Below are 16,039 nucleotides of genomic sequence, written 5' to 3' on the forward strand. Positions count from 1 at the left end.
AAAAAAATGCAAAATTGGTATTGATGGTGATAAAACCTATGTACCTCAGAATATCAGCCAATGTCCATTACATATGGACACATTGAGAAAAATATGTATTTGGCCAAATGTAATGAGCAGCAGCTAGACCCCTATTAAATACTAAATGTTGGGTACATTTTGGAAGTAATAAACCTTGAGCCTGCATTTTAGAGTGTTCATACTGCTTTAGCTTTTTAACAGCTTCATAACTAATTCATTGGTTTACACTAAATTTGCTTAATAGGCCTCCAATGAAACAGTAGAAAATGAAATCATTCTCAAATATTTATAACTTTTATGTCAAAATAGAGCACATTGTACAGCATTAGTGATGCTTTCTGAAGGATACAGGATCTCCCAAAGAGGAAGATTCTCCTCTGTATGGTAAGATTATTCATGATATAAATATACACACATTACATCCATATTTCCAAAATAATAGTTACCTCAACACGCAACTCTGTCATAAAGACACTTTAATTCATAGACACACGCTCGCATGGTCCCTCTTGATAACATCAACAATACAAAAACATTTACATTTGTAAAGGACAATATTTCATTTCCATGACTCCAACAGGTACACACACATAAACACACGCGCACACACACACACTCATTGTGTGCTTAAAATAATTATAACTCCGTCTTAGTGCTCTTATTTAGTCCATCTGAAGCGTTTACTATCACATCTTCTCTAAGCCATTTGTTGAAAACGGCAACGGGGTCGATGTTCCAGTGTTTATGGAAAGAGATGGGCACCTGGTGGGCTAAGAAGTCTCTGGCGTAGTCCTCTGGGCGTGCCTGCAAGGTAAGATTAAGTACGGAAATTTATATTTGGAAGCAGTCACAAGAGACTGTGTGCAAGTGCCACAGATAGCAAGAGTAAAGTTCTAAAAGTGTATGTAGAAACAGACACTGCATACTGAAAAACTGAGAAAAGCCATGGCTTTCTGGGACTTTTTGTTAATAATATTAGTAGCACCTGCATTTTCCTACTGTGTAACAGTTTGCATGCAGTATCACCTTCAACCTACACGTAATGCCACATTCAAGTCTGAGCTCCAATAATAACCTATTTTGATTTGTAAATATGGTGTACATCAATATCCAAGTTATAATTACAACTGTGAAACTCTGATTATTAATAAAAGAAAATATTTGGATGTTAATTCATCAAGTAGAATACAAACGCACACATAGAAAGACAAAACAAATATATTGTTAGACTTGAAAACAACCTGGTGGAAGAGTGGACTGTGTGTGACGGGCAGTCCGAGAGCATTGAGGCACATTCCTAGCACCATGTCATCCGGCGCGTCATTGCTGTAGCACTTGCAGCCGCTGCCAAGAAGTTGAACCACCGCCTCCCTGCTGAACACCATACTGCGGCAACACAGAGGCTGACATCAGAGACATGCCACATAGATACATAACACAGCTGAATCAAGCTAAGCTAAGTTTTAGAAGCAAACGTCCAGAAAATAAAATATGTGTTTTAAAGCCTGATCTAAAATAGTAAAAAATAATATACAATATCAAAATTGGGTGTCTTAATAAGCTTTTACAGGAATCAGATTGAAAGAAAATATTCATAAATATCATAATAAGGTCCCAAAGCAAAAGTCATTGCTTTGGCAGCAATGGCAGCTAACTGCCGTGATTGGTTTAAAATACCAATAATGTCATAAGAACCAGAGCATAGCACGCGTCATCTACACCGGATTTCTGTAAAGTTTAACAAAACTGAAATGACAATATCTTTAATTTGGGTTTATAAATATGCCTAACTCTTCTCAGAGAGGTACTATCATGCAACTAATTCCCCCAATGACATAGTTAAAAGGAGTTTGTGGATGTGGGTTTACATGGGTTTGAAACTCCAGGTCAATCTGAGAGGGAGACGTGATTATTCTGTGAATCAGTTCTGCACAACAATGATTTGACATCTTTGAAAATAGACACAATTACACATGAGAAACAAATATTTAAGCTGCCAAAATAAAATCCCTCATTGCCACTCAAAACCGTATTTAGGAGCCATCACTTTGGAGATAACTGGCAGTTTCAGTGCTGTTTATTGTCACAGCAACTGAAGTGTCCCTAAATAGAGTTTCTCACATGGCTCAAGATTTATCTGGAGGACACAGCCTTCCACCCAATGCTGACAGATGACACATAACTTGTTCTTATTGCCCAGTTTTTACTGCATGCAGTAGGAGGGCTTCCAAATGTTGAACCTATGGAAGTGCAATTATTTTTGTGCGATATGTTTTGCTTGCAATAACCAACAGTTTGTATAACACAGTGTGAGTATTAAGCAAAGACTCTTTTTCTCTTATCAAATGATAAGCGAGTGTTTACTGTGTATTTGTGGAGATTTATTCCATTCTTGTAGAAAATGTCTGAACTGTAATGCCGCCTGCGAAGCAAAAATGTCCCTTAAGGGAGCAACAGACTTTGGAAATTGAATTTAAAAACTGTTTATCCATAAATTACAAACTACAGGTTTTTTCCATTACAGATTTTTTATAGTCCCTCAGCTGCGCCTGCATCCTTCATCATTATTCCCCGAGCATCTGAGCTGTGAAACTCACCCTCCACCTCCCGTGATGTAGCTGTAGCCGCCTTGGCTCAGGCCATAGCCGTATCTCTCCCCCAGACACACTGGTTCAGACGGGTTGTAACAACTCAGCAAGTCTTGCAGTCTGGGGAGGCTGCAGTGAGAAAAGCACAGATCCAAAGTCATCACACACCCATCATCACCATACACACGCATGCCTGAATGTAAACACATAGTCCAAGACTAAAACTGTCCATTTAGAAAGCTGAAATAACTCCTTTCCCTCAGGTACCATTACACATCCACAGGCTTTTATATATGAAGGAGGGCAACTTGACGGATAGAAAGCGAAAGTTAGCTGGACTGGAATATATGTACAGAGCTCTTTAGATGTTTCAACAGGATGCTGATATCATTGGACTCATTTTCTAAGAATGACACTTATCTCTTTCACCGTTCAAACCTTTTAATGGCTGTGAGACAGAATCTATTAAGACAATGTATGAATGAAATGTCAGTCAAACGCTAGAGAGGAACAGGAAAGAATGACATTTAAAGAGCAGGACACTGTGTCCCAGGCTGAAAATGCCATGTTGAAAAAAGCATCTTAAGACATCATGGACACATCACCTGATCAGTGTGTCGTCGTCCACAACGATGAGCCATTTGGTGTTTGGCACGGAGCTGCTTAGAAATCTGTGAAGGATGGCAAAGGTTTTCCCACAGTGGCCTGCAAATAGAAGCAAGCCATCAATAAGATAGGCCTGTTACGGCTTAATCACATATTGACCGCTTTCTGGTTTAAAAGAGATAAATGACCCTGTTACAGTTAGAAAAACACACTTTGCCTAAGCAAGTATTAACATATACACACACACACACACACACACACATACACACACACACACACAGGTGTAGAGAACAGGCGTAAATGATGGCTAAGCTGAAGGATTTGAAAGGAATCAGCCGAACCAAGAGTGATAGCTCATGACTATAAAAAAACCTTTTAGTTTACTTAGACATCTCTTTAAGGCAAACAATTAAAACGCTAATGCTCTACAATTCTTGATAGGAGCCTTTAGGGTGCCAACAAAAATAAGTGGGACTATATTGTGTCCACACCTAACAAGGGTGCAGTAATAATTAATAATAATAATAATTGCTTGGATTTATATAGCGCCTTTCATGATACTCAAAGCGCTTTACAGGGTTCCAGACTATTTGTTCACACAGTCATACCGGTGGTGGTAAACTACCATAGTAGCCACAGCTGCCCTGGGGCAGACTGACAGAAGCGAGGCTGCCATTCAGCGCCATCGGCCCCTCCGACCACCACCTCAAACATACAGCAGTCATACACATTCACACGAGGCAAGGTGGGTGAAGTGTCTTGCCCAGGGACACAACGACCATGACACAAGCGGCCGGGCTGGGATCGAACCGCCAACCCTAGGATCATTGGCCAACCAGCTTAACCACCTGAGCCACAGACGCCCCAGTACATTTGTAACATTCATGTATTTATATTTCAGCATTAACCTGACAGTCAGTCATGCATCATGAGCTATAATGTGTGAACAAGTATCCCTTCATTCTGTTGAAGGACACCTCAAAAGCACATGTGGCTGTAGGCAGACAGATCAACTACAGCAGTGATCAGAAAAAATACCTGAGATTTAAAAAAGGGGCAAAAAGACCTCAACCACCATTTTAAGATTCTGCAGCATTACAGAAAATCGTGACAATGTGAGGATGCGTCCTCTAGAGCTTTGTGAACAGAAAGAAAGACGTTGTTTGCATTCTGACATCGCAACCAAATAATAAGGTATGTTTGGCATGACGGACGACAAAGATCAAACTTTTGCTTCGGCATGTTTGACATGACTGCCAGATGGAACAAAATGTTCTGCCAACTCCTGAAAAAACAAACAAAAAACAGTGGTTTGGCAGTGCAGAATAAATACAAGGAACCCAGAGAAATATACCCATCAGAAAGCAAATATCTGCAAACCATCAGGGCTGAGAGTGAAGACATGGAAATCCCTCGTGGCAAGCATCACAAAGAATACTGAGGGCCTGCTGTTTTATTTATAAGGCACCCAACGTGTTTTTTTTTTATTATCTGAATATAGAATAAGTAAGGACACCTTGAACGGCTGAGAGGAATACAATAAAAAGTACTTTTAGAGACAGGTCTCCAGACAAGCCTGGTAATGTTATTTCTACTTGGAGTTAGTGAGTGATGTGCAGGCAGGGGGCTGAAAAGATGCAGTGGTTTCCACACATGCATGTCTCAGGTAGCATCCATCATTAAAATGTCAACCCCCCAAAAAAAGACCTACCAAAGCTACCTTTTCTCGAACACTTTGCTACATGTAGTTCCACCTTGTTTACATAAGTGTTTTGAATAAGGATTATCTATGCATTATCAGGTATTTGTTGTTCGACACGTTGAAAGGAAGTACAACACAGCTGACCATGAAAAGTTTGTGTGTAGATAAAATTATTTTGCCATTTTCCCATGACAGCAACTTTCTGATGCAAGACCATTAAAATGGGAAAGGTCAAATCACTTCCACTCAGACTATCTCAAATGTTAACCTCCTGTTGTTTTTGTAGTTCCATTTGAAACATATATAAAATAGAAAGTTTATTTGTGACTTCAGATGGCAGCATGATAGTTAACCTCACAGTTCTAAATGTGGGTCAAAGATTGTTTCCAGTAGCAACCAAGTCCATTTCTTTAACGTTTAAATTGTCTTGGTCCATCCATCTGATTGCCAAATTTCACTACGTCGAAGTTTGCTGCGGCTTTACAAACATGTTGCTTAAAATGAAATAGATAGCTTGGCATTCTGAACTCTTCAGAATATACACAATTACTGTATTTTACAACATTCATTGGCAATACAGACTAAAAACAGTTGCAAGTCAATGGGATTAATTGAGTCATTGGTAGGTGAAAAAATAAGGAAGAATGAATGTGACTACACATTCCTGAGGTATTGATGCTTGTTGACTGTTGATGAACTCTGTGGCTGCTCCTCAGCAATCATTAGCATAAACCTTTAGGGTCTTGGAGAAGGGGCAGTAATTATGTGCTGACTTGGTTTTAATCCAATAACTGAATCAGTATCATGTGGGAATTTGGCACTGAGGAAAATTTTTGCATTTGACCTCAATCATACAGTGAGTATATCCGTGGTTATCTGATTTAACACAGTGGCAAGTGGCTTCATTGTATTTCCATAAGTGACTGACTATTGTAATGTTTCTGTTGAAAGATACAATATGATACCAATTACATTTCCCCCATTGTCATGGTGTTGTTTAAACATGTTATAAATCTTCCCTTTTCAAGACTCAAACCACGGTAAAAATAAGTACAATGCTGACTGCTGTCCCCCAATGTAAAAATACTGGCATGCAGCAGAAGACACTTTCCCCCTAGACGATCTATGAAAAAACACTAACATAATGTACTGTTTGAGAGGCTTTTTCTTGAGTAGTAAGCCACACCGGTTCTCGGAACACCCTGAGTGAGAGGAAACGTGTCAAGCTATGCAAATGAGAAGTCGGAGAACTTCCACTTGAATTTCTTTTCTGTCAAGAGAAACCAGCTGCCATCCTGTCAGCTTGGCAGTAAGCAAACGGTGAACGGGAGCACAGATAATGATATCTCACCCTGACCCCAGTGTCTGGCATGAGGAGGGAGAACTTCATGACAAACATCATATTAATACTGCACGGATACATGGAAATGACAACCATTTAACAATTTGTGTCCTCAAGAAACTCTGCAGTTATGGCTCTGTTTAAATGAGATGCATCAGTGAGGTCAGGATACAATTGATCTGTTATCATGTTAAATAATCACAAATTACACACATTAGCATTTACAGCAGTGCTTCTGAAATGGTGGGGCGCGCCAGGGGGGGCGCGAGCTGCCTTGATTTCCAACTGACCATAAAAAAAAAAGATTTTTTTTTTTTTTAGTGCTAGCTAGCGATGTGTGCTTGTGTATGGTCATACCCGCGCGGAAGGCCGCGATTTGCAGTAAATAAATGTCCACGTGTTTCTCCAAGTGTCTCTGTAGGCTATTTAAAAATAAATCAAGCAAGTTAGTAGACTAATAATAACATTAATGAATTATTGGTTATCGCATCACAGAAGGCTTATTGGCCTATAATAATAAAAAAACACCACCTTAACTATGTTCACAGTTTAAAAATGTTTTGAATAAAATGCAAACCTCAGTGAATTGTTTGCTCTTGTTTCTCTGTCCTGTCTCTGATTCACACAGACTGAGCAGTCTTGTTTAAATGTTACAAATTGAGCTAATAAACTGAACTTTTAATTTTTTTGCTGCAGAAGTTACATCAGCTAATTTTTGTTTCTAATTTGATAATAAGGTGATTGTATGCAGAATGCTCGTGCCAGAAACTCATACAGTGGTTTTGTACAGATAAATAAATAAATATTAGCAGGTTCTCAACAGTATTTCAATTTAGGGGGGGCGCGAAAAAATTTCGGTCCCTTAGGGGGGGCATGACAGAAAGTAATTGAGAACCACTGATTTACAGGATGATGTTTTTTAAGTCAGGTCAACATTTATATTCAAGGAAATCCACTATTAAAGAGACGGCTTTTCCAATACATTTCAAAAAAAGTTACTTCATGCATGATGTTTCCAAAGTCAACTATATAAAAGTAATTATTATGATCTGAATATCAAATCAAAATAATCGCGATCGTGATTTCTAATCCAGCAGCCCTAGCATTTACTGGTGTCCTTTTCAAACACTGAAGGAAAACAGCAAGCACCATATGCATTGTCTGGCTTCTCACAGATCAACAGCGTCGAGGTGCAGTGTACAAATTCATCCATCACTGCTGATTCCTGTTGCTGCCATGTGGTTAGCCGACAGGGATAACATCACTCTGGAAAGGTTTCTTTTCACATTGTGAGTGAGGTACAGTTTTAAGATCAGATTGAATTCAGAATGGGAGCAGGTGGGTTGAGACACATCTTTCGAAATTTGATCAAACTTTCTAAAAAAAAAAAAAAAAAAACCCTGAGAGCGATGCCAGATTTGTGCAGGACAAACTATCAGTAGTTCAGAGTCAAGAAGGCAAAGACGCTGGGAGTGGATTTGTTACAGAGCGACAAGCCACTGAAACCTGTCACTATCCACAACCAAGGAGGTGGAGATGAAGCCGCGCTAAAGTACAGGGGTTGCATATCAACAAACCGATCTGATAGCAGACTACCTTTATGAGAAAAAGCTTGACTCTTATTCTTGACGAGGCACAGCTCTGCAACATGTCCGCATGATCCAGCAAGCACCCGGTGGCAATTTACGTCCTTAACTGCCTCGCAAACAGGTTGCAAAAGACGTCCTTGTTAAAAGAAGTGAGGTGCCTGGAGACAGTAAGTGAAGGGAGGCTTGACACTGATGCACAGTCTTTGGAACAAAAAATCCTCTCCCCTCCTACAGTGGGCTCAAAGTGGCTAAAGCCGATGCATCATCATCAAAGTGCAACATGAGGGGTCTTAGGTGGCGTTTTGTGCCAACAGCCATCAGGGTGTAAAGTAATTCCCCACCAAAATGACCTTCTGCCTCAGGCAACCGTGAGGGCGCCCAGGCAAAAAGAGCTTGTCCTGTCTTTACAAACTACTTACACTCCATGTACATGTTCTTATACTTGCCTGTGATTGTAATACATTATGCATTCACAGCTTCTTACTCTCCCTAAGGTGAAGCTGGGGGATGTTGTTGGGCTACATTTCTTATGAGGGATCACCAGGCGTACAGAGGGGGATGTGTTTTGACTGACAGAAGCGTAGTGTGGTCAGCAGTGCACCGTGCACTGGCAGAGGGAGGCAATTTGGGGATTTCTTAACAGGTGCAGCCTCTTAATACAGAGGAACAGTGGTCATTTAACTCTGAGCCCTCCATTTTCTCCTTAAATTTCACCTTACATTTGTGATAATCACATTTTTTTAGCGTGTGTGTGTGTGTGTGAGTGTGTGCATGTATGTGTGTGTGTGTGTGTGTGCACTCTTGCATGAAATCAAGAAGTGAAGATGCCTCAAGGATAATTTTCCTCAAACTCGCAATATCGATGATTAGATTTTAGAGCTTCTCTAGAATTTAAAGTGAGGTTTTGAGGTTTTATTTTTAGAGAAATACACTTATTGGCCTTCTTACAAAAAAGTTGAGAGAGGATAAATACCACCATCATATCTGTCCATTAAATATAACGACACACTTAGTAGCTGATAAGCTTCAGTTAGTATCTGTTTGCCCGCACAATAAGCTCTTTGTTTTCTTGTTGGTAGAAGCGAGGTCGGAAATGACAAACGATTATATTGAGCACTTGGCAGTGAAGGACCTGACGGGAAGTCTGGTGAAGTGTAAAAGGTGCTGTGGTTAAAAGCAAACTCCTTCGAGTGATGAAATGAAATTTCAGATCACCGCCAATAAACAAACACTTCAGTTATTAGTTAACAGTCCAGCAGTTTGTGGAAATAGCAGGGGATGTTGGCCAAGCCTCTGGTGAGAACATGTGAGGTTTGTTTTCAGGCAGAGAAAAGTTACTCAAAATAAAAAACAAGCAGAAGGCACAGACACATTTATCACTTATGAGAAAAAATAAATAAATAAAATAAAGCCTGCATTAGTTATAAAAGCACACCAAAACAAATTAAATAAAAAATGTACTAGACTCTTCTATTTACACAGGGCACCGAATAAAATATCGAGCTGTGCCATTGTGTCATTTTGGAAGGCAAACACATTTTCAGTGAAGCAAAAGGCAAAACTTGCAACTTGCTTTACTTCCAATTCTCCTGCAATATTAGCCTTGAGTTACTGCCATCTCTTCCACAAGCTGTTAGGTTGGAGACATTTCGACATTTCATTTTTTATGTACCTTACATGCAGCTGAACTTGCACCATTACACAAGGCCAGTAATTAGTGTTGTGTGACTGAGGCTGAGGGGAGGCAAGGCAAGGCAAGGCAAGTTTATTTATATAGCACAATTCAGACACAAGGCCACTCAAAGTGCTTTACAGGGGCAAGTCTGCATAAAGGAGCACTTACCTCTTTCAGTATTTGGTACTCCTATATCAATGGTTGGTATTGAAGGATCAGCGTGGTCACTGTAGTACTCTAAAAATAAGGCATCCTTTTCCCAAGTCTTCTTTATCACTGGAACTAGAGCAAAGGGGAGAAAATCAATACAGGTTTTACAAGAAAACAAAAAGCAGAGCTGTGCAAGCGGCTCTTTGCAAAGTAGACTTGTTCCAATACCCAAACAAATCATTATTTCATATGCAATGTAATACATAGGTTATCTGATGTCCGCTTTTGGTAACATATCATATTAAAGACCATTGAATAGGTTTATAAAGAAATTAATCATTAGTTGAGGGGAAAAATTGAAAAAAAAGAAAAGAAGAAGAAATACATCAGATAAAATTGTACCCTTCTACATTCCTTCCTCTGTTGAATGCCCAAAATAAATCGGAATAAATGATTAGAATTGGTATTTTGTGCTGATGGGCAAACCCTTTTTCATCTGACAAAATGGTTATACCTAATGAAATTCACAAATATTCTGCACACTGTACAACAAAAAGCACTCTCTTCAGCAGTTCAAGCTCAGAATGAAATCCTGTGATTTTTGTCAGAGAATCATCTTGGTTTTGGCAGCTTGTGCTCTATGCTGTAACACTCAGGGACCGGTGGCCTTTTGACTTTTTCTTCCTTTGTCAGCTGCTTCTGTGTGCACGTTTCCCTTCGATTTATACACAGTGTCCTTCAGTTAAGCTAATAGTAAATATAGCATTAATCTGTCACTGGGCCAACTGAGTAGCATCCAACATTCCTAATTTACTATAGACTTGTTAGAAGAATGACTACTGAGTTTCTGGGTTGTGGAGGCGAGAGGGTATGAGGGCTGAGAAACATGTAACACCCAGAGATCTGCAGCAGCATCTCCAGGCTGTCTTCAACTCTCATTAATCAACTCAAATTGAATCAGTGGCATATTTAGCATTGAAATAATGAACCAAAAAACTAAAAAGTTGAGTTGGCTAGCGCTCAGTCCCATTAAAGGCTCTGAGAAATAGACAACTGCACTGATGAATCACAATAACAAATTAAGCTCCATTTTTGTTCTACATGTAGGGATTACATGTTTGTTGTTTCCTTTTAGATTGTATAGCCATAAAAAAACAAGTGCCATGCATAGGGTTGTTTTTGACTGAATAAAAACCCAACCAAACAAAGAATTGGGAAGAATTTCCACTCATTTCCTCTATTGTATTTCAAATGTGCAAAATCTACACATAGCCACACATAACGCCGGAACACAAGAAATAACAAATACCTTTTTGTGGTAGTTGTGCTATGTTGCAGTATGAACACTTAAAGGCAAAATAAGAAAGATAGACATAGTGTGAAGGTTTCATGCTGTTACAGTAATAGTCTGAGCCACTATAAAAAGAAATACGAAAAAAAAAGATACTGCAACCACAAGTATGTTCCCCCTATTTTTACATCAATTCTAATTTCTAAATGGATGAATGTGCATTGTCCCTAATGCTTTTTACAATTGAATCACTGGAGATAAAGACTAATGAAGAGCCTTTAGAAGTATAATTCACTGTGAATCCAATGCGAGGCTCTTTCATGTCTGCTGGCTGATTGATTTTAAACTAACCCCTTTGATATATTCATCTCATATTAATTTTCAGCCTGTCTACATTTTAAACCGATAATGGCAGCTTGGCAGAGGAAATGATCATTTGACTAATTAAATGGACTTACTTTTGAACAACGCTCTTATAGTACACTGAACAAATACTCTGATCACGAAATGAACCTGCTACATTTTGATCAAGTTAAAATGGGAAAGCTGCAAAACAAATGGCTTGAGATCATTAAGTGATTTCCTCACATCCGCAGGATTGTTGACTGATTGTACATATCCAGCACGGAAGGAGGACGGGCCTGTAATTAAGCACTTCACTACTTCTCAGACATGACGGTCCAATTATCCATTGGAAGACTTTATCATGATAATAAGGCAAAGCTCTTAAAAAAGGCCACGCGTGTCAGAGGTAAAACAAATCCATTACGACAAAAACAAAAGGACAAGAGGACAAGAGGACCGTGACATTTAAAGGGGAAGATGTGCATCTTTGGTGGATTCTGTATAAGCGGTGGGAGTATGACTCACCTCTTTCACTGTGAAACTTCCTACACGTTTTCACAGCGATGAATATTTCTTCTTTGCTAACAGGCTCCCCCTATATGATGAAAATAGGAAACGTGGATCACAGGAATGTGTAGTATTAATATATAGCATAAATCACCCATCATTAAAACAGAATTCATCTCATATGCAGGCAAATGGTGGCAATTGAGCTTTTCAGAGGGTATTAAAAGTCAAAGTGAGCAGTGGGAGTTGTTATCTTCACAGTGAAATTAAAATGGGATATTTCTGTTAATGGTCTGAGGTCATTTGGCCCTCCGGTCGTCTCTGGCTCTGCCTCTCGAACTAAAGATAGCAGATACTACTGCAGCATGTACAGAATGTCTTATTACTTTATACTCAATTAGGAGTGCATCTGTGGAATAAAAAAAGGCCATATAGTAATAAAAGCAGAAAAAAGGATAAATGAAATGAAGAGAGAATAAAAAACTGGAAATGGAACACGTCGATATGCATCTCCGTGCCCTTTGCTACCACATTCAAGAGACTGAAAGGTTTTTTTTTCTTTGCGCTCAGACTGCAGGCATATACAAAAAATATCCCTGAAACAACAGCAGACAGAGTGTGTTCAAAATGTATGCTATGTTATAGTGTCATCAGCTGCTGCACAAACCATCACTTTTCTATAATAATCACAGGATGAGATGTACAGTAACCATCTCTGGTGCCGTGATCGGGCCTGAACCTTAAACAGGAGCTAGAACTAGAAGCTGGAAATGTAAATAATACCTGTAAAACCCAGCTTATTATTCTAAATTTTGTTTTACTATTTAAAATCATTAAGCAAAAACCTGCGTTGGAAGAGAGATGCTGTTAAGGCACCGGCTGCATGTGGAGAGATGGGAGTGACTCAGCCGGAGAAACAGCTGGACAGAATCAGGTAATAAGTGACGAGCAATGTAAGGATAGGCTGGGTCTGGGGACTACTATATAAGGAAGCAGAAACAGCTGAGAGCAGAGCAGACAATTGCTCATAGCAACTGTGTAGCCTGCATGGCATTGTGTTGGATGGTGTGTCCACTACCTTTATGTTTTTACACTCCTGAAAAAGCTTGGTTTATGTCCTACAGGTGCCTTTATTAAAACATATGTGCCCCAAACCCTCTCTACTTCAGTAGTTTTTCCTCACACATGGCCATATCAGCTTTTAAGTTGATATGTTGAACCTGATATTAGCAGCTATTTATTTACAGGACAAATCAACAGTTACAGAGCAACACAATGTAATCACTTTTATTTTAGCTCTGTTTTTGGCTATCAACTCCTGAAGAAAACTGTTTCCCTCGTAAATGCTCCACACTGTTCACCAGCTAGTCTCTAACTGTGTCTGTCTGCAGTTGGGGCTTGAGAGGGTATGGTTATGGTTATAGTATGGTTAAACATTTTTACCAAAGCACAACCAAGTACAACAACCAAAAAGTTTTTATTCGCTTGATAAATAAGCATGATCAATCATTTGTCAAAATTGATGCATTAATATTTTTACTTAGTTTAAGCACACGTGAAACCTAACATTGTTGGCCGTACAGAGCATGATACTGCCGTGATGCTCATCTACAGCACTGTCAGACATACCTCGTCCTGTTATATTTGGAGATGATGCCTGAGAGCTCCAGAGACTGAAAATACATTCCTACTATACTTTCATCTTCCTCCTCAGACTTCATTGTCTTTTTATTTGTCTTTTTCACTTATTAAAAAAAAATGACTCATGCCTGATAGAAATGTAAACAAGCCTCTGAAATGAAATGTTCGCCATGCAGATATAGTATGAGTAACACCATAGCACGTTTTCATGACTAAAATAAGGACAACATGTTTTGCCACTTTGTAGATTGTCGTCCTTCACCCCCCTTGAATCTGCCTCTAGAGGCTCTTGATTGTTTGTTGACATCGCAGCCAAGTGCTGCCTTGGCCCCACTTGGCAATTTGTCTTGCAACCGTTTTCCAACGCGAGCCCATTACGATACGTCCCATCTTGTTTTTGTCTGGATGGAAACTTCTCCCTGAATACTTATTAAACCTGTGACCTTCATGTTTCTATACTGCCTGCTCCAGTTGTTGTCCTGTTTCTCTGGTCTAATGAATGCAGTTTTATGAGGATAGTGTTTTCCATTGAGAGGGAGGTAAATTGGGAAAAAACACGTTCATATCAATCTTATAGTTTAGACACACATGACTCTAGAACACATTATGCACGTGTGCAGTATGTGATTTGGATCATAACTGAAAATATCAGATTGGATTTTTTTCCCCTGTCAAAATAGAGAGAGGAAGAAAGATACATCTGAATTGGGACACTTTCAGCTGCAGTTCCAGCATCCAAAGATTCAATTATTTGGGTTCATGTGGGGTCAACATCATTCTACTAGAGCCGACATAATACAATCAGTGTGTGGACAAGTTTATAATTCAACAAACCAACACATCAGTCAGAGAAATACTAAAGAGTAAGGTTCCAAAAGTGCACGTCAATCAGGTCAAACTGGACTAGCATTTCTACATGACAATAAAAGTTCTGGCCTCACTTACTTTTTTACACAATCATTTTTTTTCTTCCTTCAGCCACACCCACTCCGATACAAACAATATCATACAGTCTAAAGACAATGCCAATTATTTACTGCAGTATTATTCTATAAGTAACTGCCTGCCACCTAGTCAGTTTTCCCTTGCGCATACAAATCAACTGTATATTCTTTTCTCGGTTTGAGAGTAAATAGGAAACTACACATGAGATGAATTACTGAAGATCAATACTCATTTTGTAATACAGCCTTTGGGACACGATGAGAGATGAGAGATATTCAATGAACTGTTATTATTGCAGATTAGCAGCAGTTTCTGATTGTTTAAGCGGTCTCTTCTAAGTTTCATTTTTTACAAGCAACACATATCCTTCAGACAAGTACACTATGCTTTACTTTAAATTCCTCACAAAATGTGTGATATGATTCATTTTATTTTGAGCTTGTGTGTACAGTGGCCAACAAAGGACATTAAGAGGATGAAGGAGGTATGATAGTCACTAGCTGTGGACAAAATAACTTTTTTTTTTTTTTTTTAAGATATTTTTTGGGGCATTTTTATGCTTTATTGATAGTGTAGAGACAGAGTTGAAATGGGACAGAGAGGGGAGTGACATGCAGAGAACAACCACGGGCTGGAATCAAACCCGGGTCCGCTGCTGGCAGAGGCCCATGGGGGGGACGCCCTACCAACTGAGCTAAGGGCGCCCCCGACAAAATAACTTTTCATGTGAATTTTGATTTCCTTTGTCTGAATTTGGTATAAATGAAAAATCTAACAGAAAATTAAGACAAAAAACCTGTTAGAATGACCTTTAATTTTGACACCCAGTCAGAGTTGAAGATGGATGAACTTGAACACATTTAGATGAATAATATCACAAATAATTTTGAAATCAAGCTGTCAGACGCAACCCAATATGCTGAGGGGAAGTAAAAGGACATTGCTTAGCAACAGAGACGGATTTCTTTCTTGGTGGATGACTAAATTCAATTTAACAGAAGAAACCCAAGAAAAACTGCTGTCCTTTTAAGGTTAATGCACAATGTTCTGGTTCAAGGTTGTGCTGCTTTGCTGCAGTCGTGGGCAATAAGGCTGAACATAATCAAAGAACTGCAACAGTCTCACAGGGAGGAACCTTATTCTTGTTGTTGTTTCATTTGGTTCCCTTGCTATTTGCCCATGTAACTGATGTGAAGGGAAAGCAGATACTCACACACAGTGGAGGGCTGCTGCTCAGAGTGGTGGCACAGTGGTTGGTCTGAGGAGAGTCCTCCGGCTCAGTGCACAGCTCAGGAACAGCAGTGAGATGTGGACCGTTCCCGTTGTCCCAGATATACAAGGCAACCTGTTGGAACACAGATTGAGCAGTTTCAACTTTACACAGATAAATAGATGCAAGCTTTCAGACATTAACGCTTTGTTATTAATTTAACGAGACGGACGTGGTCTTCTTTCATAGCGAACATGGCAATTCTCCTCTCACAACAGGTCTTTGTTGAGAATATTTAATATTGTAGAAGACTTTATGAGCTGATGGAGGGGGATGGAAAAAGTAGTAAAAACAGAGCTGGTGGGTATTACTGTACCTCGGTCTGAGGAAGAGCGAAATTATATCTAGGATGTGGTTTATCTACAGG

At 39.3% G+C, this 16,039-nt stretch overlaps 1 protein-coding gene across 1 annotated transcript in view; it reads right to left on the reverse strand.

Annotated features, from left to right (window-relative positions):
• Positions 1-337: 337 nt before the first annotated feature.
• b3glcta (beta 3-glucosyltransferase a) overlaps positions 338-16,039 on the reverse strand; it is a 66,681-nt gene continuing 50,979 nt past the window's right edge. Inside the window, exons 9-15 of the mRNA XM_080053825.1 lie at positions 15,616-15,747; positions 11,835-11,904; positions 9,692-9,805; positions 3,215-3,314; positions 2,619-2,738; positions 1,263-1,407; positions 338-825 (exon numbers count right to left, since the gene is read on the reverse strand). Of these exons, the coding sequence (XP_079909951.1) occupies positions 658-825; positions 1,263-1,407; positions 2,619-2,738; positions 3,215-3,314; positions 9,692-9,805; positions 11,835-11,904; positions 15,616-15,747 (849 nt within the window). The 3' untranslated portion in view covers positions 338-657. The remainder of the gene's footprint in view (positions 826-1,262; positions 1,408-2,618; positions 2,739-3,214; positions 3,315-9,691; positions 9,806-11,834; positions 11,905-15,615; positions 15,748-16,039) is intronic.

Source organism: Ammodytes marinus, assembly GCF_949987685.1.
Source record: "Ammodytes marinus genome assembly, chromosome: 3".
Taxonomy (NCBI): domain Eukaryota; kingdom Metazoa; phylum Chordata; class Actinopteri; order Uranoscopiformes; family Ammodytidae; genus Ammodytes; species Ammodytes marinus.